General features: G+C 41.2%; 1 protein-coding gene across 2 annotated transcripts in view; it reads right to left on the minus strand.

Moving 5' to 3' along the window:
- med13a (mediator complex subunit 13a) overlaps positions 1-27010 on the minus strand; it is a 225134-nt gene that overhangs the window by 29205 nt on the left and 168919 nt on the right. For both annotated transcript variants that reach the window (XM_043718104.2, XM_043718103.2), the window contains exons 18-22: positions 24251-24430; positions 16192-16415; positions 15852-16044; positions 14549-14954; positions 9681-9900 (exon numbers count right to left, since the gene is read on the minus strand). In XM_043718104.2, coding sequence (XP_043574039.1) covers positions 9681-9900; positions 14549-14954; positions 15852-16044; positions 16192-16415; positions 24251-24430 — 1223 coding nt within the window. The remainder of the gene's footprint in view (positions 1-9680; positions 9901-14548; positions 14955-15851; positions 16045-16191; positions 16416-24250; positions 24431-27010) is intronic.

Raw genomic sequence — 27010 nt, forward strand, 5'->3', positions numbered from 1 at the left:
TCTGATATTACTCCTGAAGCACGCAAGAATAATGTAAGGGGAAAGGAAGGCGGTTTCAGAGAAACTTGAAACTGCTTTCCATATTACAATAGTGACTACACTTCAAAAGCACGTAGTTGGCTGTAAATCATTTTCAGATGCCCTGAGGATGTAAACAGAACTTCAGAAATTCAAGTCAGCCATTTTTTTTTAAATCATCTTTTTGCTACTCTCTAAATGCCTTAGATCATTACTCATAACGATGAGACAAATAACAAGTGTTTATGATAAAATGCGGTTCCACAGGATTGGCACCTTTTAATTTCTTGACCAAAAGGCAGAACCAAAAAGGTAATAATCTCTGGATAACTATCTGAGCCACAAGCTAATTGGCATAGGGCCAATAAGGTTAAGTAATCGTGTGGCTCAAAGATTGGTGTGGGAGAAATGGATTTAAATTCAAGGGGCATAGTGATGGGGAAGAAGGGACCAGTTCTGATGGGACAGCCTTCATTGGAACTGTGCTGGGACCACAGTAGAAGCGCACTGGACAAACGAATGACAAGAGGAGGAGGGGCGGTCAATACGGGACTTAAAGTGTTATATCTGAATGCATGTAGTATAAGGAATAAGGTCAATGAGCTTGTGCCAAAGATCAAAATTGGCAGATATGGTGTGGTGGGCATCATAGAGACAAGGCTGCAAGGGGATCAGGATTGGGAGCTGAATATTAAAGTTTATACATTATATTGAAAAGACAGGCAAGTGGGCAGAGGGGGTGGAGTTGCCTTATTTGTATGAAATTAAATCAATAGTAAGAAATGAAGTAGGGTAGGATGGTGTAGAATCTGTGTGGGTAGAATTGATAAAACGCAAAAGGTAAAAAGAACCATGGTTAGAGTTATGTATAGGCCTCCAAACAGTAGTCAAGAGCTGATACACTAGGAGGTAGAACAGATGTGTAGGAAAAACAAAGTTACAGTGATCATGGGGATTTCAATATGCAGGTGGACTTGGAAAATCAAGTTGGTAGTGGACTGCAAGAAAATGAATTTGTGGAATGTCTATGAGATGGCTTTTTGGAGCAGCTTGTGAGGGGACCCACTAGGGAACAGGCAATACTGGACTTAGTGTTGTGCAATGAGGCAGAATTGATAAAGGAGCTTAAGGTGGAGAAATCCTTTTGAGGCATTGATCATAATATGATTGAATTTACTCTGCAGTTTGAGAGGGAGAAGACTGAATCAGAGATGATGGTATTACAGCTGAATGAAGGCAACTGCAGATGCATGAGGGAGAAGCTATGTAGGACTGAGTGGGAGAGGTGCCTAGCAGGCAAGACAGTGGAACAGCAATGGCAGAAGTTTCTGGGGGTAATTCTGGAGACACAACAGAGATTCATCCCGAGAAAAAAGCATTGTACAGGGAGGATGAGGCAACCATGGCTGACTAGAGAAGTCAGGGACAGCAAAAAACCATATAACGTGGCAAAGGGCAGTGGGAAATCAGAGGATTGGGAAGCTTACAAAGACCAACAAAAAGCAACAAAAAGAAAAAAGAATTAAGGAGGGAGAAGATTAAATGAGGATAAGCCAACCAGTAATATGAAGACTGCCAGAGTTTCTTTAGATATGAAAAGGCCAAAGGAGAGGCAAAAGTGGACATTGGGCTGTTGGAAAAGGACGATGGAGCGAAAGTCGTGGGGAACAAGAAAATGGCTGAGGAACTGAACAATTACTTCATGTCAGTCTTCATGGTGGAAGGCACGAATAATATCTTGAAAATTCAAAAATGAGGCAGAGCTGAGTATGGTGGCCATCAACAAGAAGGTGGTGCTAGAAAAAGTGAATGGTCTAAAGTTGGATAACTGAAGAGATAGCAGGTGTTAGTGGTAATCTTTCAGGAATTGCTAGAATGGGGGACAGTCCCAGAAGACTGGAAAATCACTAATGTTATACCCTTGTTTAAAAAGGGAGTAAGGCAAAAGACAGAAAAACACAGACAGATTAGACTAACCTCAGCTGTGGGTAAGATCCTGGAATCTATTGTGATGGATGACATTTCTGAATACTTTTAAGTGTATGGTAAAATAGGGCAAAGTCAGCATGGTTTTATCAAGGAGAGGTCATGCTTGACAAATCCACTAGAATCCATTGAGGAAGTAACAAGCAGGTTAAACTAAGGAGAGCCAATGGATGTTATCTCCCAGGACTTCAAGGCGGCCTTTGACAAGGGACATACAGAAGGCTACTGAGTAAGATAAGGACCCATGGTGTCAGAGGCAAGGTGCCAGCATGGATAGAAGCTTGGCTATCTGGCAGACAGCAGAGAGTGAGGATAAAAGGGTCCTTCTCAGGATGGCAGCCGGTGACAAGTGGTGTTCTTCAAGGCTCAGTGTTGGGACAACTTTTCACTTTATGCATGAATGATCTAAATGAAGGAACTGAGAGCATTCTGACCAAGTTTGCAGACGATCTAAAGATAGGTAGAGGGACAGGTATCACTGAAGAGGCGGGGAGGCTGCAGAAGCATTTAGGCAGCTTAGAGTGGACAAAGTGGCGGCAGATGGAGTACAACATGGCAAAGTGTGAGGTCATACACTTTGATAGGAAGAAGAGGCACGGACTATTTTCTAAATGGAGAGAAAATTCAGAAGTCTGAAGTGAAGTGCAAAGAGACTTGGAAGTTCTAGTTCAGGATTCTCTCAAGGTAAACTTGCAGACTTAGTCAGTAGTTAGGAAGGCAAATGCAATGATGGTATTTATTTTGTGAGGACTTGAATATAAAAGCAAGGATATACTTCTGAAGCTTTATAAAGCTCTGGTCAGACCACATTAATGTGTGCAGTTTTGGGCCCCATATCTCAGGAAGGATGTACTGGCCCTGGAGTGTGTTCAGCGGAGGCTCACAAGCATAGTCCCAGGAATGAAAAACTTAATATATGAGGAACCTTTGAGGACTCTGGGTCTATATTCAATGGAGTTTAGAAGGATGAGGAGGGATCTAACTGAAACATACAGAATATTGAATGGCCTATGAAAGGTAAGAAGCTAGAAGAATTCAAAAGGAACAAATGGAAATCAGGACATGTTAAAATGTAGTTTAACAATAAAAAAGAATGGAAGACAACAATTCAAAATGACTAGACCAGGGATTCCAAATCATAGGTCACAACCCCAGTGGGGTCCATCAGATGAGATTTAGGGGTCACCTTCAGCGTTATAATATAAGTCATGTTGGAGATATTCTGTTTTGAAAAACCAGAAGTGGCTCCATGGTTCTATGACATGGAAGCACAATGCTCAATTTGGTGGTAGGGGAAGAGTGTGAACAAGTTTCATACTGGTTTCCCTAAGTCTTTTTATTTATTTACTTACTGAAGGGATATGGCTGCTACTGGCTGGCCTGCATTTATTTCCCATTTCTAATTGCCCTTGAGAAGATGGTGGGAGGTTGCCTTCATGAACAGCTGCAGTCCATATGCTGTAGGTAGTCAGGGAGGGATTTCCAGGATTTTGACCGAGTGACACGTTTTCAATTAAGGATGGTGAGTGGTTTGAAGGGGAGCATGCAGCTGGTGATATTCCCATGTATCTGCTGCCCTTCTCCTTTCAGATGGAAGTGGTGGAGGATTTGGTGTTGCCTAAGGAGCTTTGCTGAATTTCTGCAGTGCTTCTTGTAGAAAGTACACACTGCTGCTAATGAGCATCAATAGTGGAGGGAGTGGACGCTCGTAGGTATGTAATCAAACAGGTTTCTCTGTCCTTAATGAAGTCAAGCTTCTTGAATGTTATTGGAGCTGCACTCTTCCAGCTAAGTTGGAAGTATTCCCTCAAACTCCTGACTTGTGCCTTGTAGATGGTGGTCAGACTTTGGGGAGTCAGGAGTTGAGTTACTCATTGCAGTATTTCTAGCGTCTCACCTGCTCTTGTAGTCAGTGTTTTGTGACTAGCTCAGTTCAGTTTCTGATCAATGGTAAGCCCAAGGATTTTGATAGTGCATGATTCAGTGATGGTGATACAAATGAATGTCAAGGAATGATAGTTAATTCTCTCTTGTCGGAAATGATCAATGCCTTGTGCAAAACTTACGTTACTTCCCACTTTTTAGCCCTGTACTGGATACTGTCCCAATCTTACTGCATTTAGGAATGAACTACTTCTGAGGGGTATCCAAGGAGTTATGCATGTTGATGAACAATGGTGAACATCTCCATTTCTGATCTTTTGATGGAGCAAAGGTCATTGATGAAGCAGCTGAAGACATTATCCCTCGGAGCTCTTGCAGAGACGTCCTACAGCTGGATTAATGCACCTCAAACTATCTTCCTTTATGCCAGGTATCACTCTAATCAATGGAGAGTTTTACCCCTAATTCCCAACAACTCCAGCTTTGACAGAATTTCTTGATGCCACACTTGGTCAAATGCAGCCTTGATATGAAGGGCAGTCAGTCATTCACAGGCACGTCACCTCGGGAACTGAGCTCTTTTGTCAATGTTTGGACCAACACAATTATGAGATTAGCAGCTGAGTGATCTTGGTGGAATCTAAATGGAACATCAGTCAACATTCTTTTGCTAAGTGCATGCAACGTGATAGCGCTGTTAATGGCTTCTTCCATCACTTTATTGATGATTGAAAGAAGACTGATGGGGCAAGTAATTGGCTGGGTTGGACTAATCTGCTTTGTGTGTGCCTGAGCAAATTTCCACATGATTAGGTAGATGTCACTTTGCAGCTGCACTGGAGCAGCATGGTTAGGGACACAAGTAGTTCTGAAGCACAAACCTTCAGTACTATTGCCAGAAAATCGTCAGGGCTCATTGCCTTTGTCATGTCCAGTGCCTTCAACCGCTTCTTGATATCACATGGAGTAAATCAAAGTGCCTGAAGTCTGGCACCTGTGATGCTGGAGATCTCCAGGAAAGGCAGGGATAGATCATCCGCTTTGCACTTCTGGCTCAAAACTGTTGCAAATGCTTCAACCATACCTTATGCATTAATCTGCTGGGCTCTCCCATTATTGAAGATGGGGATGTGTACAATCTCCTCAACCAGCAACTTATTTAATTGTCCACCACATTTCACAACTAGTTGTGACACCATTGCAAAGTTTAGATCTGATCTGTTGGTTAGGAATTACTTTACTTTTTCACTTGCTGTTTATGCTGTTCGGCATGCTTCACTGGAAACTAAAAACCCAATTTTTAGATATACCTGCTTCTGACATGCTCTCCTGCACTCTTCATTAAACCAGGGCTAATGCCCTGATCACATAGTATTGGTGGAGTGGGGAATATGCCGGGACATGAGATTGCAGATTGTGTTGGGAGTACAATTCAGTTGATGGCTACAGCTCCACAGCCTTGAGTTGCTAGATCTGTTCTATCCCATTTAGCACAATATCAATGCTACTCAACACAATAATGTGGTAATCTTAATACCATGAGATTAGGAGCAGAATTAAAGCTGAGTCTGCTCTGCCATTCAATCCTGGCTGATATGTTCTTTGACCCCATCGTCCTGCCTTCGCCCCTTAACCCTTGAGCCCTTTACCAATCAAGAACCTATTTATCTGTCTGAAAAACAAAATGTCTTGGCCTCCAGAGCTCTCTGCAGCAATGGGTCCCACAGATTAACCACCCTCTGGCTGAAAATAATCTTCCTCATCCCAGTTCTAAAGGGTTGTCCCTTCACTTGGAGACTGCATCCTCAGCTCTTGTTTCCACTCGTAGGAGAAACTATCTTCAAGTCCACCTATCCAAGACTCTCAGTATTCTCTAAGTTTCAATCAGATCCCCTCTCATCCTTCTAAACTCCACTGAGTACAGAACCAGAGTCCTCAACCATTCCGTCATATAAAAATCTCTATTACCCTGGGATCATTCTTGTAAACCTCCTCTAGATTCCCTCCAAGGCCAGCAAATCCTTAAATATGGGGCTCAAAACTCTCAGTATTCCAAATGTGATCCAACCAGAGTCTTATACAGCTTCAGTGGCACATCTCTGCTCTTGTATTCTAGCCCTCTTGAAATGAATGCCAATATTCATTTAACTGACAACTGAACCTGCATGTTAAGGCCTGAACTAAAACTCCCAAAGTTCCTTTGTGCTACAAATTTCTGAAACATTTATCCATTTAGAAAATAGTCTACATCTCTTTCTTCCCACTAAAATGCATAAGATCACATTCACAGACTATATTCCATCTGTCACTTCTTTGCCACTTTCCTAGCCTGTCCAAGTCTTTCTGCAACCTCTGCTTCCTCAATACTACCTGTCCCTCCTTTTAGAATCATAGAATAGAATTTCAGAATCCCTCGTGTGGAAGCAGGCCATTTGGCCAATCAAGTGCACACTGACCCTCCAAAGAGCATCCCATCCAGACCCGCTCCCCTATTCTATCCCCGTAACCCTGAATTTACCATATCTAATCCACTTGGCATGCACATCTTTGGACCATGGCAGGAAATCAGAGCACCCGAAGGAAACCCACACAGACACGTTTAGAAAGTGCAAACTCCATACAGACAGACGCCCAAAGGTGGATTCAAACCCGGGTCCCTGACGCTGTAGGGCAGCAATGCTAACTATTGAACTACTATGCTACCCCAAATAGACTTATCTTTTGTCATCTGCAAACCTAGCAGCAAAACCCTCAGTTCCTTCCTCCAGATCATCAATGTATATCATAAATAGTTGTGGTCCCAATACTGACCCTTGGAGAAATCCACTAGTCATCAGCTGCCAACCTGAAAAATATCCTCATCCCTACTCTCTGCATTCTGCCAGTCAGCCAATCCTTTATCCAGGCCCGTACTCTGCCCCTAACACCATGGGCTCTGATCTTATTTAGCAGCCTATGTGGCACCTCGTCAAAAGGCATTCTGGAAATCCAAATAGACCAGCAGGTAGTTTCATTACCCATATCTGATTGGATGTCATGTGTCCACAGTCAATGTTAAGAACTCCTAAGGTCACTAAGCCATTTCAGAGGATTTTTAAAGAGTCAACCACATTGATGTTAATCTGAAGTAACATGGAGGCCAGGTATAGACAGCAGTTTTCCTCCCTAAAGGGCAGTGAACCAGGTAGATTTTTGCAACTATCAACCATGAGTTCATGGTCATCATTACAGTCTTGATTCCAGATCAAATTCAAATTCCACCATCTGTCATGATGGGATTCAAACCCCAGAATATTACCTCTGTGTGAATTACTACTCCAGTGAATAAAATCACTATATCATCAACTCTGTCTTGAGCGCACCTGTTTGCATCAAGTCTCAACACTAATCAAGTCTAGATGTCGACTGGAGCTTAGAGGTGCACAATAAACCACACTGTCAGGCACTACTACATGCCTGCTCCATGGCTCATTAGGCCCAGCAAGCAGCACAAGAATCGTTACACAGATCTTTAAAAATAGGACTTCCTATTATAAACAGCACAAACTTTAATTAAATACTGAAAGTTACTATCACGTTGTTGCATTTTATTTTGGTGCCATCCTTCTCTTGCTAAAGAACTGACAGCCACTAAATCCCCATCTCTCTCTACAACTTTTAAACCCCAAAAATCATCATCTATTGAAGGATAAAAATGGGATCCCACTGAGAAATATCCATGAAGTACTGGGTTAGGCAGCTTGCATGTTTTTTCATAAAAATATTGGCCAATGCAGGTACGTCACAAACTCAGTAAACAGCAAGAACAAATGTTCCTTAGCATTTCAAAATCCTAAAATAATGCAATTTCATATTTCCCCCATTTTCAGCTGCTCCACTGAATACGATCTACTAAATATGGAAAACCAGAGGTCAAACATCTCCTTCACTGCCAATGGATCCATTTACAGCAAAGTAAGGTATTGCCTTTGTGAAAAATTAATACTGTTTTCATGTACCTTTACGCTACTTTGCCTCAGTTGCAATAAACAATTCTATCTTCTGACCTGAAGGAGTAATGTCCTTGGTCTCTCCACTACTCCTAAAGTAGCCACTAGGAATTAGTAGCAGCACAAAAGGACCTACCCCTTTCTGCCTCTGAAGAAAGTATAACTTTTTGAATTGGGTCTAACAATGTGTTTTAGGGCAAAAGTCACTAGGCACTACATATCACAACCAAGCAGCAGCATTATTAAAGTGCAGACTATTTTAACACAATACTCCTATTTATATCTTCCTATTTCACCAATCACACCCTTCCCTCCCAAATGAAAGGATCTACTCAAGTGATAATTGATATTAAGTATTTAATTGAAACTGAACAAAATCATAGAGTCCTGATCAAACATTAAGCAACTGAACTAACAAAAACAAGTATCAGCTACTCTCTTGTCTTCAGAGCAGCTGGTACTGGCACGGGAACAGTTCAGTTACACATACATGCACATCCATTATTTTGTTCAGATCCTGCACCGCAGAGGACTACAAAGATCAAAACAAACAGATTACATACGCACATGCTGAGAAAACACTGTTCAAACAAGTGGCTCACTGTAAACATTTTCTGCTGAACCAAATAGAGACCCCTTGATAGTAATTCTAATTTCACTAAACAGCTCCGAATGTTAGAGTAATTTAAATAGATAATACTTAATTACACTATTATGACTTTTTTTTTAAGAATTAGCTAGTTCTCCAAGGCATTGTTCACCAGAAAAAAGTGCAATGGGACAGCATAAACCAAGATATAAACAATTCATGCCAGCAGGAAGATTGTTTGGACAACACTAAAATGATTTATGATTAGCATGATAATTTAAAAAATTAGGAGAGATAACGACAGAAGTATTAGAAAAAATTTAAGATCAAGTAGACAAGCTTGAGTAAAATTGAATGGGTAACACCTCGAGTAACTTATTTTAAGAATACTTGAATTTGAATGCATTAAATCAGCCTGCTTTATATTAAGAAGGGCAAGTGTAAAATAATCTGACTCCTGGCTCCTTCCCCTACCATAAAGTGAATTATGTAATCATTTAAGCCAAATTTGAAAAAGCTGAAGTGCGTTGCGAACCCACTCAAAGAGATAAGACTGCAATAACTGCTGAGCTCAACCAACAAAGTACTTCAATTTAAAAAAAACTCTTCCAAGTCTGTATAATTAGTTTAAAAATATTTACTCTGGAAAAAAGTAACCCATAGCATTTTTTGAAATTTTTTGAAGATGTCGCAAACAGTATGATTATAATATTACAGTTTGAAAGATTAGGTTAATAAAAGAATTAGCCTATGTAACTATGTAATGTTTTTATAAGATTTATACAGGCTTTGAAGAAAATTATGTATGCAAACTTAAAGCTTTGCCCAATAAAATAAAGCAATACATTTCCTTTACATCCTACTACACGGAAGACCATGTTATTAATTTTCGTTAGTTTCTTCCAAGACGTTCATGGTGATCTAGGGGGGGAAAAAAATCATTTCTAAGCTTTTCATGGTACTACATACTCTGGTTGAGGGATGGTGAGGTTTTATATCCATGAATCACTGCAATTCTGTTTTGCACCACTAGAAGGGAACATAAGAGTAAATGGGAGGAGATGGCCCTTCAAACTATGCCTTGCTATACTGAGTGAGTCAGGAAGTATTTTTATGAAGGCAACTTGGACCAATTTGAAAGACACATGTGTTAAATGTACCATCTCTTCTACAATTATTTACTGTACCATTCAACATTTAAGAAGTACACTCACTTGCACAGATATTGCATTCTTGATGTGTTTTGGTAAGAAATGAATCATCTCTAGGTAGCAGCGTAATAGCCCAAGTGTCCAAACATTTGAAGATGACGATCTTTCGTCCTCTGCATTGTAAGTAAAAGGATCCACAATGTACACAACGATGGATGGTGGATAAATGATGGCATGAGACTCCCCCTCTGTTGGGACCCCAATTTTATCCCTGTCCATGGTGCTACAATACAAATAAAGTACAAAAATTAAATAGGACAACAAAGATTACATATACAGAATAACCTCGATTATCCAAACAAGATGGGCAGGGAGTATTTTGATCAGATAATGGCGTTCGGATAACGGATAATGTTTTTACAGGACCTTGAGATCTTGTTCAGATAATTCAAATTCGGATAATTGACGTTCTGATAACCGAGGTTGTTCTATAATTATCTGTTACTTCAGCAATAATACAAAACAAGACTTTGCAAAATTAAAATGTATAGTATTAGCCCATGTCTTTCTCTTATAGGATCTGAAGAAAATCTAGCTCATAAAATGAAAGGGTGAGTCTTCTGAAGACAGCAGACTGAAAAAATCCTCAGACAAATTAATTTGGGCAGTCTCAATCCAGTTAATTGTGGGCATATGCTTAGAACGCAAACTTCCCAAGTTGACACTGCAAAGAAACTTAAGATTTTAAGATTGGTTTGTTTTGGACAGGTATTTTAATTTAGGTGAAATGAAGGAATGATGTGACCTGTTTGATGATCTAACAATAGGCCTGTGGGATGTGGTTATCAAAGATTAAAAAGGTAGGCTTGGAGTGATCACTGGAAGGAAATTGCAAGAGATTCACAGTTTAAGGCAACAGAAGCAGTATTTGGTTTACAATGGCTAGATTGTTAAGTCTCCAAAACCCCAGGAAGGTGTTGAGAATGTTAGGCTGTCTATCTGGATCCACATTGCCATTGATATAGACTTAAAGTCCAAGATTTCCTGAAACTTTCTCACTAGTAAGACTGTCAGGATCCAGGAGGGAGAGGGGGAGAGGAAGGAGGAGCCTAGAACCAAAATATGTCTATAATTCACCCCACAATGCAGGTCAGAAGTCATGTTTGCATTGAAAAGACCAAATTCATAAGGATTTATAAAGATGGTGGTTTATTCCCCTCGTGTGAGCTAGAGAATTAAATGCCATGGATAACCCTCACCACAAAAGACAGTTTAGGAATTAATACTTACCAGGTTGAGACAACATCACTACTAGGGCAGTATCACAAGTACCACTTCTGATCTATTGCTATCTGGCAGATCATCTTGCAAACCAATAATCTGAGCACTAAGTTTAGCTATTTACTTGATACATCGCTTTGAAAAGGTCAATGCTCAAGTAACTCTTTTGTGCTCGGGTCCAAACATAAATATAACTGCTTTTGAACTAATCAAGCCAGAAAGTTTGTTACTTTCTTTTATTATTTTCCTAAATCTGTGATAAATTGCAACACTTTGAATTCTGAGAGATCTACATTAGATGTAACATTCACATGAAAACAAATACAGAATCAATGAAATGCCTTTTAAGATTTGTTGCATTACTACTGCATTTCATTTCACAGTATCACTGTTATAGTTGCAAATACCACAAGGCCCAAAAGAAATGGCTCTCATCCAATGTGAAGCCTGCAACCAGTTACACTTTAGGAAAGAAGCAAAGATCCATGAAAAAAAGAGTTCAGAAGACATTTGGTTCCAGGGATGACAAACGTTGGTCACAAAAATAGGTTGGAAAAGCTGGATTGCTCTCCTTGGAGCAAAGGAGTATGAGGAGTGATTTTATAGCAGTATATAAGACTACAACAAGTTTGGAAAGGTAATCAAGGAAAAACTGTTCCCTTTAGCTGATAATACAAGAATCAGAATACAGGTTTAAGATTTAGTGCAAATACTGCAGTGGGATTGAGAGAAAAACGTTTTATTAACATAACGAGGATAATGACCTGGAACCTTCTGCCCACAAAGACAGTTGGAACAGAAGCAATGATTTCAAAAGGAAATTGGATTGGATCACATCCAAAAGAGATATTGTATTGGAAATCAAGTCCCACTACTCCGGAGATGTAAAAGATTTTACCAAAGTATGCAAAATTTCCCAATTCTCTTGTCTTTTAGTCCTAGATTAACAAAGGACAGGTCGGGTTTCTATACTTCCTAGCTACAGGTAAATTATGAACTGTCAATATGTAACTTGACTAGGGAAAGCTCTGAACCCCTTATGATACACATACATATACACACAAACATATAAGCACTAACAGACAAAAGAGCATGGTGTTTTGGATGGAGGAAAAAGCTGAGAAAGCAGTTCAATGGTCTATGTCATCTCCTCAGATGTCTATGTCCAAATGCAGCAGGACCTAGACAATATTCAGCCTTGGGATGGAAAGTGGGTAACTAATGTATCACCATACAAATACCAGGCTATGACCATATCCAACAAGAGAGAATCTAACCACTGTCCCTGACATTCAATTGCATCACCATCACTAAAATCACTATCAAATGACTTGGGCTTATCACTGACCAGATACTGAACTGGACTAACCATATAAATAGAATAGCAGATCAGAAGCTACAATTGCTTCAGTAATTCACTTTCTGATCCCTGAAAATCGTAGCACCATCCACAGGGCACAAGTCAGATGGAATACTCCCACTTATCTGGTTGAGCACATCTTCAGCAGCATTCAGGAAGTTTGATATCATTCAGGACAAAGCAGCCTGCATGACTGGCACCACATCCACTCCATCCATCACCAATATTCAGTAGCAGCAGTGTGCATCATCTACAAGATGCACTGCAGAAATTCACAAAGGCTTCTTAGATATTTTCCAGACCCACGACCATTACCATCTAGAAGGACAAGAGCAGCAAGTACATGGAAACACCACAACCTGCAAGCTCCCCTCCAAGCCACTCAATATCCAGACTTGGAAACATGTCACCCTTCCTTCAGTGTCACTGGATCAAAATCCTGAAACTCCCTCAATAAAGGCAATGTGCGTCTACCTGGAGCACACGACTACAATGATTGAAGGTGGCAGTTCATCCCCACTTTCTTAAGGACAACTAGCGATGGACAATAAACGCAAGCAAAACCCATAATCCGTTAACATTTTTTTTTAAGAAAAGCATTGCTCGTTGATCTTCTCCAGATGTTTTCACCTCAAAACAGCAGGCACAAAGTGAATGGTTCACAATTTATAAAATTTCTGACTTACTGGTTAAGAATCACAGATTACAGCAACTAGTGAGGGAAAATAATTTGGTTTTCATCAGGCATTAAAGTGCTTTTCTACTGTAGCAATAAAGGATACCAACTCCCCTTCCATAAGTCTGAAGGCTTCTTGTTAAATCATTCACATCCACAAGCTACCCAATTACATTTGTCGACAGGCAGGAGGCTCTCATCAACAACTCCACAGACCAGTTACTTGCTGCCAGCCAAATCTCATTCTGCACAGAGTCCCCGAGGCCAGTCATTCTCTAGTAATCTATCTTCACTGCTTCAAAAGGCAACACTGTAAACAACAGTCACAATAAGTGTTGGAAGGTTGCTTTTAAAGTGTGCAGCAATCCCTTCCACATTCCTTGGTTTCCCACTTCAGTCCACTGTCAAAAATGCAGAGAAATGTTTTAAAAATACTTCCTTAAACCTGCAGGGCTACATGGATTGTAAGGGAATGGGACTGTCTAGGTTGTTCCTCAGAAAGCCAAAATGGACCAGATAGGCAAAATGGTCTCATTTTGTACTTAATTAATTTTACATCTAACTCAAGCGAGACAACATTTGAAGTACTCAATATTGTTTTGGGCACCATACCTTAGAAATGGTATACAAGCACTGAGTGGAGTGCAACACAGCTTAACTAGAAAATTGCCCAAGCTCCAAAGATTAAGTTTTAGATTAGATTAGATTACTTACAGTGTGGAAACAGGCCCTTCGGCCCAACAAATCCACACCGCCCCGCCAAAGCGCAACCCACCCATATACCTACATCTACCCCTTACCTAACACTACGGGCAATTTAGCATGGCCAATTCACCTGACCTGCACATCTTTGGACTGTGGGAGGAAACCGGAGCACCCGGAGAAAACCCACGCAGACACGGGGAGAATGTGCAAACTCCACACAGTCAGTCACCTGAAGCGGGAATTGAACCCGGGTCTCTGGCGCTGTGAGGCAACAGTGCTAACCACTGTGCCACCATGCCGCCCAAATAGTTACAAGTATAGATATCATAAACTAGGCTTGCATCATCTAGAGCATACAAGGTTAATGAGTGGGTTTATTCAAGTTTTTATAGCTATAAAAGAACTAATAAGGAAAACGCAGAGCAGATTTTGTTTTAACTGTGAATGAGTTTTGTGCATGGATGTAACAAAATCCATGCCAGGACTCACGACTAAGAATGAAGTTTGTGTAATAAGTTTTTCCTATCTCAATAGATAATTTTAAATCTGAAATTAACAGGTTAGCGCTGGCTAAGAGATATGAGGATAGATGGGTAGTAGGTTAAAGGTCAGCCATCACCTGACTGAATGGAACAGCAGACTCGAGGGACCTCCCTCTTATTAACTTTACCTGATGTTAAGCCTGAAAATATAGCATTCGTGTGACAACATCTGCAATGCAGACTTTAAAAGCCTGCTGACCAGTAACCATTCTGTATATAGGTCAACAAGAAAACCATGCTCCTGACGATCTTTTTTGCATTCAGAAACAATGACCTCCAATGAAGTAACTATGTTTTAACAACAGCACATGATTTTAGATGCTAACATTTGCACTTACATAGATCACAAAAAGTACATCAATCTCACCTCTCTGGAGGTTCCTGGTGTTGTTGTCCCATTCCACCAACTGTTGAATCACCAGAGATACCATTACTCTGCTGGGAGGCTGAGCTTTGTGCAGTCACAGCACTGGAGGAATTATTCAAATGTGCAAATGGAGGAAAAGAGGAAGACGGTTTTACTGCAGCAGATACGCTGGTCAGGTTCACAGGTATTGAAGCCACATTCGAAGTAGTACTACTAGCTACTGTGCCAGTTATGGCAGTGTTTGCTAAAGTACCAGATGGTACAGGAGCACTGGTGGAAGATGCAGATGAACCTCCAGCAGGAACTTGTACAGGAGTTTGTAATGTACTGGATCGATTGCAAGAGGAAATGGGGTTAGGTTGCGAGAATAACGAACTGTCCAATGTTTGACCAGCAAGATATGGACCTGAAACAAGAGCAATTTTTATATTAGTATATTAATTTCAAATTTCTCAGGCATTAATCAAAGCCATCTGCTTCTCATTTAAAGCTAGAAGGAGTTGGTAACACAGCATATTCACAGACATAAAAGAGAGATAGAAAAGAAGTACATTTAAAAGACATTTGGACAGATACATGGAGAGCAAAGGTTTAGAGGGACACAGGCAAAATGCAGGCAAATGGGACTAGTTCAGTTTAGAAACCTGGCGGACATGGACGAGTTGAGCCAAAAGGCCCATTTGTGTGCTGTATGACTCCAAAGATTAGTTTTTCAAACCAAGACCTTTTGACAGTTGTGATCAAGATTCTCAACCTGAAAATGTTAATTTTTTTTTTTACAGAAACTGATAAAAGCATTGCACACCACCAGCAGTTTTTTGTTTCTATTTCCAGCACACATCTGACATTTTCACAATCCAAGACAGAAAAAGCAGCAGATGCAAGTAAATGGGAGAGTGAAATCAAGCTTTCTAAATACTTCCTTTTGAACAACACTGCACGATGATGTGCAGCTACTGGCAACTGTGACCATCTTATTTACAGTGAGGAAAATGCTTGGACAATCAACATTGTAAGTGCTAGATAGGACAGACTTTGCACCACTGTTAGATTCTCATTCCACAATTAAGTAGAACAGAATTGTCAAAACAAACAGAGCTTGTGATAAATTCAAAACTGTTGAAGTATTTATAAATAAATAAAATGATCAGCCATATCTGTGAAAATCCTGTAATTTTCAATAAATTGCTTTTACTCAAGATAAATTTAAACCTTAGCCAATACAGTGATCAAGAAATGTGTTCACTTTTGAATCATGCCGAGTGATGTTTCATTGCCTTTACTGATGTCATAAGTCACTTACCCAGATCGTGTCTGCACACTTGAGCATAAAGTTTCAGTTTGGAAAATGCTTCATTGCTAGCATTCACACAGTGCTGAGAGAACCAGTCATTTACAGGCTGCTCTGCAATATTCAAGGCTGCTTTGGTCCCAACTTTCATGATTCCATCAGGAAGCAATTTTGAGATGGGCCTGTGCTGCCCAAGTCTGCAGGACTATATTTCAAACAACAATTTTTGTTCATTATCAACAATTCTGCATCAAGGTTGCACATCAAACGTTCATTATACCAAATGGTAATATAAAATTGTTTATTTTTGAAGATATTAAATACATAGTCACATAAATCAAACACGATTTACCTCATAGACCGCACTGAGATCACGAAAGAAACTTCTTGCTCCATTTAAAAGTGCTTCATTTTCTGGACACACCACAACATAGCCGATATCTCTCTGCGATCCATATGGCTCCAGAAGAAGCTTCTCCCAGTATGGCAATGCAAATGGAGATAACACCACAAAATCACATTCATAACCCAACATAAATGTTGGGATCGGTAGTGGCTCTGGAGACTCATCTGTACCTGTGCAAGGAGGAAGAATATTATTCAAGGTCTACTTCTTCAAAAGTATTCACTATCTCACTCTTTGTTTTGCTACAATGCATCACCTCTCTGCAAATTGATATTTGACAATTTGCACAATGTAGTTTCATTTTCTGACCAAAGAGTTTGAGGTTATTGCAGCAGCTTGGCTTCGCTGAACACATTACTTTAGGTTTGAGTCCATCACCACGCCAAAGGGCCCATTTCATGAGTAGAATCTTGGTGCAGAATTACAAAATAGAAATAGGCTTTTTGCCTTAACAAACTGATGCTCTGACTCCTCAAGCAATACTACTAATGTTGTATGCCACATATAAAGGAAATTCAAAATACTTTTCCTTTCTGGCATGTGGACCTCAATAAACAGAGTCGGTAAGCCACCTTCTTAAGCTACTACTATTCATGAATTGGGGGTGTTGGGGGGGGGGGGGGGAGAAAAGAGTTGGGTACATAGACTGTGCTTATGAAAGAAGTTCAAGGATGTTAACCCATTGATAATAACAGAACAGCGATATAGTTCTAAATTAGGATGGCATGTGGCAGAAAGGGGAATTTGGAGGTATTGGCGCTCCAATGCATTTGCTGCCCTTGTCCTTCTAGGTGGTAGAAGTTTAGAAGGCACGATAGAAAGTGCGCTGGTGAGCTGCTGACATGAATCTTGTAGATGGTGCACACTGTTGGTACTAGGCATCAATGGTGAAGGGAATGAATGTTGAAGGTAGCGACAGAGTGCCAATTAACATGATGATTTGCCCTACATAGCAGTAAGCTTCTGGTGCATTTTTGGAGCTGCATTCACCCAGGCAAATGGAGAACATTTCATCACTAACTTGTTCCTTATAGACAGGTTTTGGGAAGTGAGGTGATGAGGTACTTACTGCAAAATTCTTAGCAAACGACCTGCCCTTGTAGCCACAATACTTATGAGTGGTCCATGTTCTGTTTCTTGTCAATGGTAACACCAAAGGTATTAAAGGTAAAGTATTCAATGCTGATTTGATTCTCTTTGAGGAGGTGGTCAGTACATGGCACTTACATGATAAGCAATATTCATGCTACTCATAAGTCTTAGCCTGATTGTTGCCCAGAGCTTGTGGCACAGGAATGCTGGCTGCTTCTGAGTCATGATGAAAGGTCCTGAACTTTGTGCAATCTTCAGCAGACATTCCCACTTCATGACAGGAGGTAATTGATGAAACAGCTGAAAATGGTTGGGCCTAGGAACTCAAGGGGTCTCGTGGTGCAATGGTAGTGTTCCTACCTCTGAGCCAGGTGACCCTATCCTGGGGTCAAGTCAAGTTCCAGCTGCTCCAGAGAAGTGTCATAACATCCATGAACAAGCTGAATAGAAAATACCTTCCCCCAATGGTCTTATGGCATAATGGTACTGTTGCTAACTTTGAGTCAGGAAACAGATTCAAGTCCCACCTGCACCAGAGGTGTATAACAACATCTCTGACTAGGTCGATTAGAAAATATCTAGAAAGATCCTGAAAGGACTCTTGTGGCACAGTAACAGCATGACCAGGTCCAAATCCCACCTGCTCTCGAGGTGTGACACAACACTCATTAATAGATTGATGAAAAATATCTACTTTAAGGAAATCCTGTAATAGGGTCCTGGAACTGAGATGCAACCACAACCATTTTCCTTTGGGCAAAGTATGATTTCAACAAGCAATGTCAGTTTTGCTTGGGAATCTTATCACACAATAAAATGTTACTCTGATGTCAAAGGCAATCACATTCACCTCATCTCTGGAATTCAGATCTTTTCTGAAAAATGTGTTGCTGGAAAAGTGCAGCAGGTCAGGTAGCATCCAAGGAGCAGGAGAATCGATGTTTCGGGCATAAGCCCTTCTTCAGGAATGAGGAAGGTGTGCCAAGCAGGCTAAGATAAAAGGTAGGGAGGAGGGACTTGGGGGAGGGGCATTGGGAATGCGATAGGTGGATGGAAGTTAAGGTGAGGGTAATAGGCCAGAGAGGGGGTGGGGGCGGAGAGGTCAGGAAGAAGATTGCAGGTCAAGAAGGCGGTGCTGAGTCCGAGGGTTGTGACTGAGATAAGGTGGGGGGAGGGGAAATGAGGAAGCTGGAGAAATCTACATTCATCCTTTGTGGTAGGAGGGTTCCTAGGTGGAAGTTGAGGCGCTCTTCCTCCAGGCGTCGTGTTGCCATGGTCTGGCGATGGAGGCGGCCAAGGACCTGCATGTCCTTGGCAGAGTGGGAGGGGGAGTTAAAGTGTTCAGCCATGGGGCAGTTGGGTTGGTTGGTGCGGGTGTCCCGGAGGTGTTCTCTGAAACATTCCGCAAGTAGGCAGCCTGTCTCCCCAATGTAGAGGAGGCCACATCGGGTGCAGGTGATGTGTGTGGACGTGCAGGTGAATTTGTGACGGATATGGAAGGATCCCTTGGGGCCTTGGAGAGAAGTGAGGGGGGAGGCGTGGGCGCAAGTTTTGCATTTCTTGCGGTGGCAGGGGAAGGTGCCGGGAGTGGAGGTTATGTGGAACAGTCCATCTTCCGCAGCTACACTGGCACCACCCCCCACCTTTTCCTCCGCTACATCAATGACTGTATCGGCGCTACCTCGTGCTTCCACGAGGAGGTTGAACAGTTCATCCACTTTACTAACATCTTCCACCCCGACCTCAAATTTACATGGACGGTCTAAGACTCCTCCCTCCCCTTCCTAGACCTCTCAATTTCTATCTTGGGCGACCGACTCGACACGGACATTTACTATAAACCGACCAACTCCCACAGCTACCTAAATTACACCTCCTCCCACCCTGTCCCCTGTAAAAATGCCATCCCATATTCCCAATTCCTTCGCCTCCACCGCATCTGCTCTCAGGAATACCAATTCCAATACCGAACAATCCAGATGGTCTCCTTCTTCAAAGGCCGCAATTTCCCCTCAGACGTGGTTGACGATGCTCTCCACCGCATCTCCTCCCTTGAACCCCGCCCCTCCAATCGCCACCAGGACAGAAGCCCACTGGTCCTCATCTACCACCCCACCAACCTCCAGATACATCGTATCATCCTTCATCATTTCCGCTACCTCCAAACAGACCCCACCACCAAGGATATATTTCCCTCCCCTCCCTTATCAGCGTTCCGGAAAGTCCACTCCCGCCACGACTCCCTCGTCAGGTCCATAACCCCCACCAACCCAACCTCCACTCCCGGCACCTTCCCTGAACCGCAGGAAATGCAAACTTTGCGCCCACACCTCCCCCCCTCACTTCCTTTCAAGGCCCCAAGGGATCCTTCCATATCCGTCACAAATTCACCTGCACCTCCACATACCATTTACTGTATCCGCTGCACCCGATGTGGCCTCCTCTACATTGGGGACCCAGGCCGCCTACTTGCGAAATGTTTCAGAGAACACCTGTAGGACACCCGCACCAACCAACCCAACTGCCCCATGGCTGAACACTAACTCCCCCTCCCACTCCCACTCCGCCAAGGACATGCAGGTCTTTGGCCTCCTCCATCGCCAGACCATGGCAACACGACGCCTGGAGGAAGAGCGCCTCATCTTCTGCCTAGGAACCCTCCAACCACAAGGGATGAATGCAGATTTCTCAAGCTTCCTCATTTCCCCTCACCCCACCTTATCTCAGTCACAACCCTCGGACTCAGCACCGCCTTCTTGACCTGCAATCTTCTTCCCGACCTCTCCGCCCTCACCCCTTCTCTGGCCCATCACCCTCATCTTAACCTCCTTCCACCTATCGCATTCCCAACGCCCCTCCTCCAAGTCCCTCCTCCCTACCTTTTATCTTAGCCTGCTTGGCATACCTTCCTCATTCCTGAAGGGCTTATGCCCAAAACGTCGATTCTCCTGCTCCTTGGATGCTACCTGACCTGCTGCGCTTTTCCAGCAACACATTTTTCAGCTCTGATCTCCAGTATCTGCAGTCCTCACTTTCTCCTAATTCAGATCTTTTGTCACTCTTACTGATGTCTGAGCAAGACTTATTCAAATAAATAGGAGTCATGGAATCTTTTGCACGACTTAAGACATTAAGAACTGTGCTGGTTTCTTCACCATTTTTTTTGAAATAGGACCATTGAAACCTTTCCCACATTCACATACAAGATACATTTTACTCCAAATCAAAGCAATAAATGCTCTTTAGTTCTATTAGCATTTCTGCAGAATGAGCACAAAGGGAGTTTAACATCAGCTTGTTGAGCGGTTCACTCTTGCTCAAATCAAAACATTCTAGATCCAAATCCCACTCCAGAGACCTGAGCTCAATGTAACTGAAACGTAAACACAGCACTAAGGAAATATTACATTGTTGGAGAAATGCTGATTATCCTTTCAAACATGGTCAAAACTGAGGTCCTATCTACCCTTTACAGTGGTCATAAAACATTGTAATGCATCATTCAAATGAATAGAATTGATCATACATTCTGGTCAACTTTTAGCTTGTCATTTGTGTTTTGTATTTTTGGGACCTTGTTTATCTATAGACTAGCTGCCTTCTAAACAACATCTATTCTGCTTCAAAAAGGAAATTCATTGGTTGTAAAGCACATTGGAGCATCCCAAGCTCACGATAAAAGTATCACAAACAAGGTATTTCTCTGCAGAAAGCATTAGTACTTGTTACGCCATGTTAAATGACAATCCATCAATCAACCCCTCATTGATCATAAAAAGGAGAAATACCACAACTCAGCACTGACCCAATGACTCAAAATAAAGGTTTGTATTTTAGGAAATTGTACAGCTATAATATTTCAGCAGATTCAATAAGAAAAGTATATGATCTAACAACTTCCACTTTAAAATAAAAGCAAATTTTTGATTTGAACTTTAACCTTCTTCAGCACTGCTGAGGATAGAACAATCAACCACTATCAGAATACATTTCACATTTCAAAAATTGACAGGATGCAGAGATGGGCGGAGAGGTGGCAGATGGAGTTCAACCTGGATAAATGCGAGGTGATGCATTTTGGAAGGTAGAATTTGAAAGCTGAGTACAGGATTAAGGATAGGATTCTTGGCAGTGTGGAGGAACTGAGGGATCTTGGTGTGCAGATACACAGATCGCTTAAAATGGCCACCCAAGTGGACAGGGTTGTTAAGAAAGCTTATGGTGTTTTGGCTTTCATTAACAGGGGGATCGAGTTTAAGAGTCGTGAGATCTTGTTGCAGCTCTATAAAACTTTGGTTAGACCGCACTTGGAATACTGCGTCCAGTTCTAGTCGCCCTATTATAGGAAAGTTGTGGATGCTTTGGAGAGAGTTCAGAGAAGGTTGACCAGGATGCTGCCTGGACTGGAGGGCTTATCTTATGAAGAGAGGTTAACTGAGCTCGGACGTTTTTCACTGGAGAAAAGGAGGAGGACAGGGGATCTAATTGAGATATCCAAGATAATGAGAGGCATAGATAGAGTCGATAGCCAGAGACTATTTCCCAGGGCAGAAATGACTAACATGAAGGGTCATAGTTTTAAGCTGGTTGGAGGAAAGTATAGAGGGGATGTCAGAGGTGGGTTCTTTACACAGAGTTGAGAGAGCATGGAATGCGTTGCCAGCAGCAGTTGTGGAAGCAAGGTCATTGGGGACATTTCAGAGACTACTGGACATGCATATGGTCACAGAAATTTGAGGGTGCATACAAGAGGATCAGTGGTCGGCACAACATCGTGGGCTGAAGGGCCTGTTCTGTGCTGTACTGTTCCATGTTCTATTCTATGTTCAATGTTCTAAAAATGAATCCATTCTTTCAGCTGCCTCTGCTGTGTCCTCCTCCTTTCCTTTCCCAGCAGACCAAATCAATCCCAACTTCTCAAACTCTCAGGTACTCTCCCATCTGCTCTCACGTTTTCTTCAATTTTGTTCAGGAGACCTACCTTCTCCTTTCTTAATCCTATTCCAATTAAACAGCTGACTATCCAAATAAAAACAATATTGGAAAAGCTCAGGTCTGACAATATAAATATCTGTACCGAATGACAAAGTTAATGTTTCAAGATCAATTTGACACTTCTTTGTAACCAAACTATCATCTCAGGACTTTTCTCAGTGCTTTTATTTCAGATCGTCAGCATCCACAGTATTTTGCTTTTAATTTAGTGCTGACTACGCAACTTCTCCTCCCTGATCCCCATGGTAACTGATGTCAGTATAAAATAAATATGGATGCTGGAGATCTCAAACAAAAGCAGAAATTGCTAGCAGAACTCAGAACATCTAGTAGCACCTATGGGAAGAAAGCAGAGTTAATATTTCAAGTCCAGTGAAGAGTCTGCTTTCTTTCCACAGATACTGCCAGACCTACTGAGTTTCACCAGCAATTTCTGTTTTTGTAACCGATATCATAACTACTTTCTTCCCACCAGGTACTGTTCCTGGGAGCACAACCTTATCCCTTCCTTGAAAACTACTGCCCCATCTCCAAAGCTTCCAAATTATGTGATGCATGACCATAATATACCAACCTTTCTCAAATTCTCCACACCCTTTAGCAGAGACTAACATTCCATCTTCCCCCCCACCATTGCTAAGATTGTTGTTCAGCTTAGAGTGTTTTCTTACTCAGATCTGCCCTTGCCAGTTTATTTGTAGCCAAACCATCTCTAGCAACAGTTTTACTTGTTGCGCTGAATTGCTTTCTAGTCTACTAGGATTCCTTTTTCTTGTACATCTGGTTGCTATCCTTTGGTTACATTATCTATACTTCGGGTCAGCATCCACACCCAAGTTAATGGCACTCAATTCTACTTATCTGCCAATTATGTCATATCCTCTACTGGCTCTTTACCAGGCCACTTGCTTAACATTCAATCTTGTTTGCACTGTAACTTCCACTAGTTAAACACTGGGAACTTCAAGGTCACTCTTTCTAGCTTCTGCCACTGACTCCATATCTCTATCATAATGTCCATCCCCACCTTAAGGTATAACCATGAACTGAACCAGACTGCTCTAAATCCCAGTGTCCTATTTGACTCCAAATATATGTTCTGACCTTTGTAACATTGCCCATCTACACCCTTGTTTCAAGCTTACCGCACCTGAAACTCACAATGGTTTTGGTCGACTTTATGCTGTTCCAAAAGTTCCCCATCTACCCTGTATCTTCCCTCGACTGCAGCTCCGTTCTGAAGCATGATCATATCAGACTCGAAACATCAAGTCTGTTTCTCTCTCCACAGATGCTGCCAAGCCTGCTGAGTTACTCCAGGGCTTTGCTTTTACTTAAATGCACAAACAATATTAAGATTCTCATTACTGTTGTTTCTATTTTGAAAACACATGCATTAACCAATGCTGTCTTCAAACTGCCCAGTTGCACGTGCGTGCAGCCACTCCAAGGTTCTGTGCAGGGCAGTTGGTATCAACACTACTGCGCACAGACTTCAAGGGCCAGCACAGCCAAAAAGAAAACTCGTCTCAATAGCAAGGCATTTGTTCAATAGTACAGCAGCATTTATGGCAATAGTATTGTTAATGAGAAGTGGTTGAAGTAGTGAAACAAATACTGGAGAAGAAACTGATCTTAATCTTTGGGGACCTGGCTGGTTCAAAAATACTGGCCTCACTTAAGGTATGAGAACAATCAGTGGAGAATAAAAGAAACGGAGATGCCATAGTGAATTGTGAATTGACAGTGCTATGCTTGGATCTCAGAATTAGACAAAAAGAGCATAAGAAAAATATGCTTAAAACACCACTCTTATAGAGTAGTTTTCATCCTTAAAATCCGTATTTGTGTGTTATATATGTATTCTGAAAATATTTCACATCCAAAAGTAATGAGTGAAAGGTCCAAAAAAGCTTACCATAAGATCCCCGACCAGCCAATTTGTGGAACTGTTGCCAAGTGAGAGGCCCCTGCACGTGCTGGATACTCTCCCATGACCTAACAGCTCGTTTTTTCTGGATGGCATCTTGCAAAACAGGCTGAAGGGAGAGAAGAAGGCGTAGAAGATCTTGCGAACATAGCATGCTGACATCCACAGCTGGAAGAGCAAGAATCAACAAAAGTTTACTGCTTTTAAGAGAGGTTATAAATATGGGTTGGCTTATGCTCAAAACTTCAGAATAATTATTTCTTTAAGTTTCATTTTATGATAAAAACTAAAGTTGCTGCCATCAAGAGACAAACAGAAAAAATCTTTATGACGTGATGACTTGTGTTTTTGGAAAAGCTGTGTTCTCTTTGTACAATGTTCCCTTTAAGACCAATGTGATCAGAGACATATTCTGAAATAGGGTCAATTGGTTTCCTGATTATGGCATCAACAGATTTGAAGAAATTACAATGTGACCAGAGGTTACCATGGGAATGAAAAGCTAAAGAGAATTGTAGTGGTAGGATCCTAGCCTGTTGTGTGATCGGTAATTTAGCAGACTCAGAACCTGAGAGTGCGGAAAGAAAAATGGCACTTCATGAATGATTCAGTTTGGCAGCTTAGAACAGATCCTAGTATTGAAACAAACCTCTGACAATATAGCAGAAGCCCGTGTTACTGTGTATATTACACAAATGGAAAAGATGGAGAGTTCAAGACAAGAAAAGCAGGAGATTTATAGACTGGACACAACCCAATGTTGCAGCCTTAGTGATGTCAGAAGTCACTGGACTACTTAAAATCAGCAAGGGGAGTCCCTGGAGATTGTGTGCCATCAGAACTGTTGTGACAGAAAAGACAGGAGGACTAGAAGCTTTAACATTGTCAATTCTAATCAATTTCTGGCGACTTCAGATGGAATATGGCAAATGCAACGAGAGAGTCAAACAACTGAATGGGAAAACGACAACCAAATATAATGGAGACCAAACCAGAAAGACTGAGATCACTGGTGATGCCACAACTGTGCAGGAAGTCATTCAAGTAAATACTTGAAAAGTATGTTGTATTGATTACTTAAATAAAAAAACATGAATTTTTATTTGAAATTAACAAACTTAACAATGCCATATTAGGTCTTTAGATGATTTGACACTGGGTTTTTACAAAAATGAAATCTTGCCCAACACTACTTTTTCCCCATTGGCATTATAGGGATTCCTTTCTTTTAAAGGTTGTAACATAGGTTGTAACAAGTCTGTTATTTTAATGGAGTAATAAATCTATTTATTTAATATGCATCAACAATCCTTCCAAAACTAAAAAGGTGAGTAATACAGACATGATAAGCCCTCATCAATTAACAATCTAATTGCAATTTTTAGGATCAGAATCCAAAACTAGAGGACATAGGTTTAAGATAAGAGGGGAAAGATTTAAAAAGATCCAGAGGGAAAACTTTTTCCCCACAGAGGGTGGTGCAAATATGGAAGGAACTACCAGAGGAAGTGGTAAAGGTAGGTACAATTCCAATATTTAAAAGACATTTGGACAGGGAGATGGATAGATAAGGTTTAGAGGGATATAGGCCAAACACAGGCAAATGGGACAAGTTCAACTTAGGAAACCTGATCGGCATGGGTGAGTTAGGCCAAAGAGCTGTTTCCGTTTTGGGAGACTCTATGACTTTATTCAAAATCCAGATATGAAATAAACAGTAAAGTATTTTGGATATTACAAATTAAGAGCTGTTTGCTCAACTAACAAACCAGCTACAAAAAACACAAAACCATGCAAACATCAGACTGATCTTACAGATGGCATCATAATGCAACACTGGATCTTACCACATTCTGAAAAATTAAATCATCATTGAAATAGCATAAATCAGTTTCTTCTGCTGAACTGAAAAGGAGGACATAATAGGAGAAATATTGTTTTGAAGGAATCGTCCACAAAACATTCTGCAGTGCCCTAATTTGACATTATCTCTCAAATGCCACCTAGTTATTTAACTAACTCAGCGCTATTTGAGACACTCACCTCGGCATGAAATTGACTGCCAGGTTTCTATAAAAACAATTCCCACATTAATAAGTATTTTAGGACATCCACAAAATGAAAGCTGCCAATATTTCCTTCACATTCTTTGTTGTTTACTCTGTAAAACTACTGCAAGTCAGCATTCAGAATAATTCCAGACAACATTAAAAAAAAGGGTTAAGAACTAGTAATAAGCAAAAGGAGGGGGAAATATTACAATGGAAAAAAACATTGGAGCAATGGCACCACTCTTTAACAATAAAAGCACCTTTGCAAATCGTGAAGGGTCAACATATTGTAGAAAGAAAGTGCTCCCACTGGTAGATGGGCTGAGAACCAGAGGGTACAGGTGAAAGATTAACGGCAAAAGAACAAACCATTACAAGAAGAATAACCGTTTTTTAAATTGCAGGTGGTCAAAATCTTGAATGCATTGTACAAAAAAGTATAGTGGAGTTAAATGCATTTGAAACTCATGATTGAATCTAAAATTTTTAAATTGCATGGTTCTGATGAATGGGCAGGGATGTGGAACTAGCTGGTTTGGTCTTGCAGGCAGACGGAGACATGAAGTGTTGAACAGTACCCTGTGCTGTAACCATTCTACAAGCTAAAGGAAGGAAACATACCTCCACAATCTGTTACCCAACCACAGTGGAAAAAAAATTACAGTAGTCTTTTCTATACAGCAATGGGCTGTTACAC

This window comes from Chiloscyllium plagiosum, unplaced genomic scaffold (genome assembly GCF_037043375.1).
Source record: "Chiloscyllium plagiosum isolate Xiang-an unplaced genomic scaffold, Cpla_swu_hap1 HiC_scaffold_31, whole genome shotgun sequence".
Taxonomy (NCBI): Eukaryota; Metazoa; Chordata; class Chondrichthyes; order Orectolobiformes; family Hemiscylliidae; genus Chiloscyllium; species Chiloscyllium plagiosum.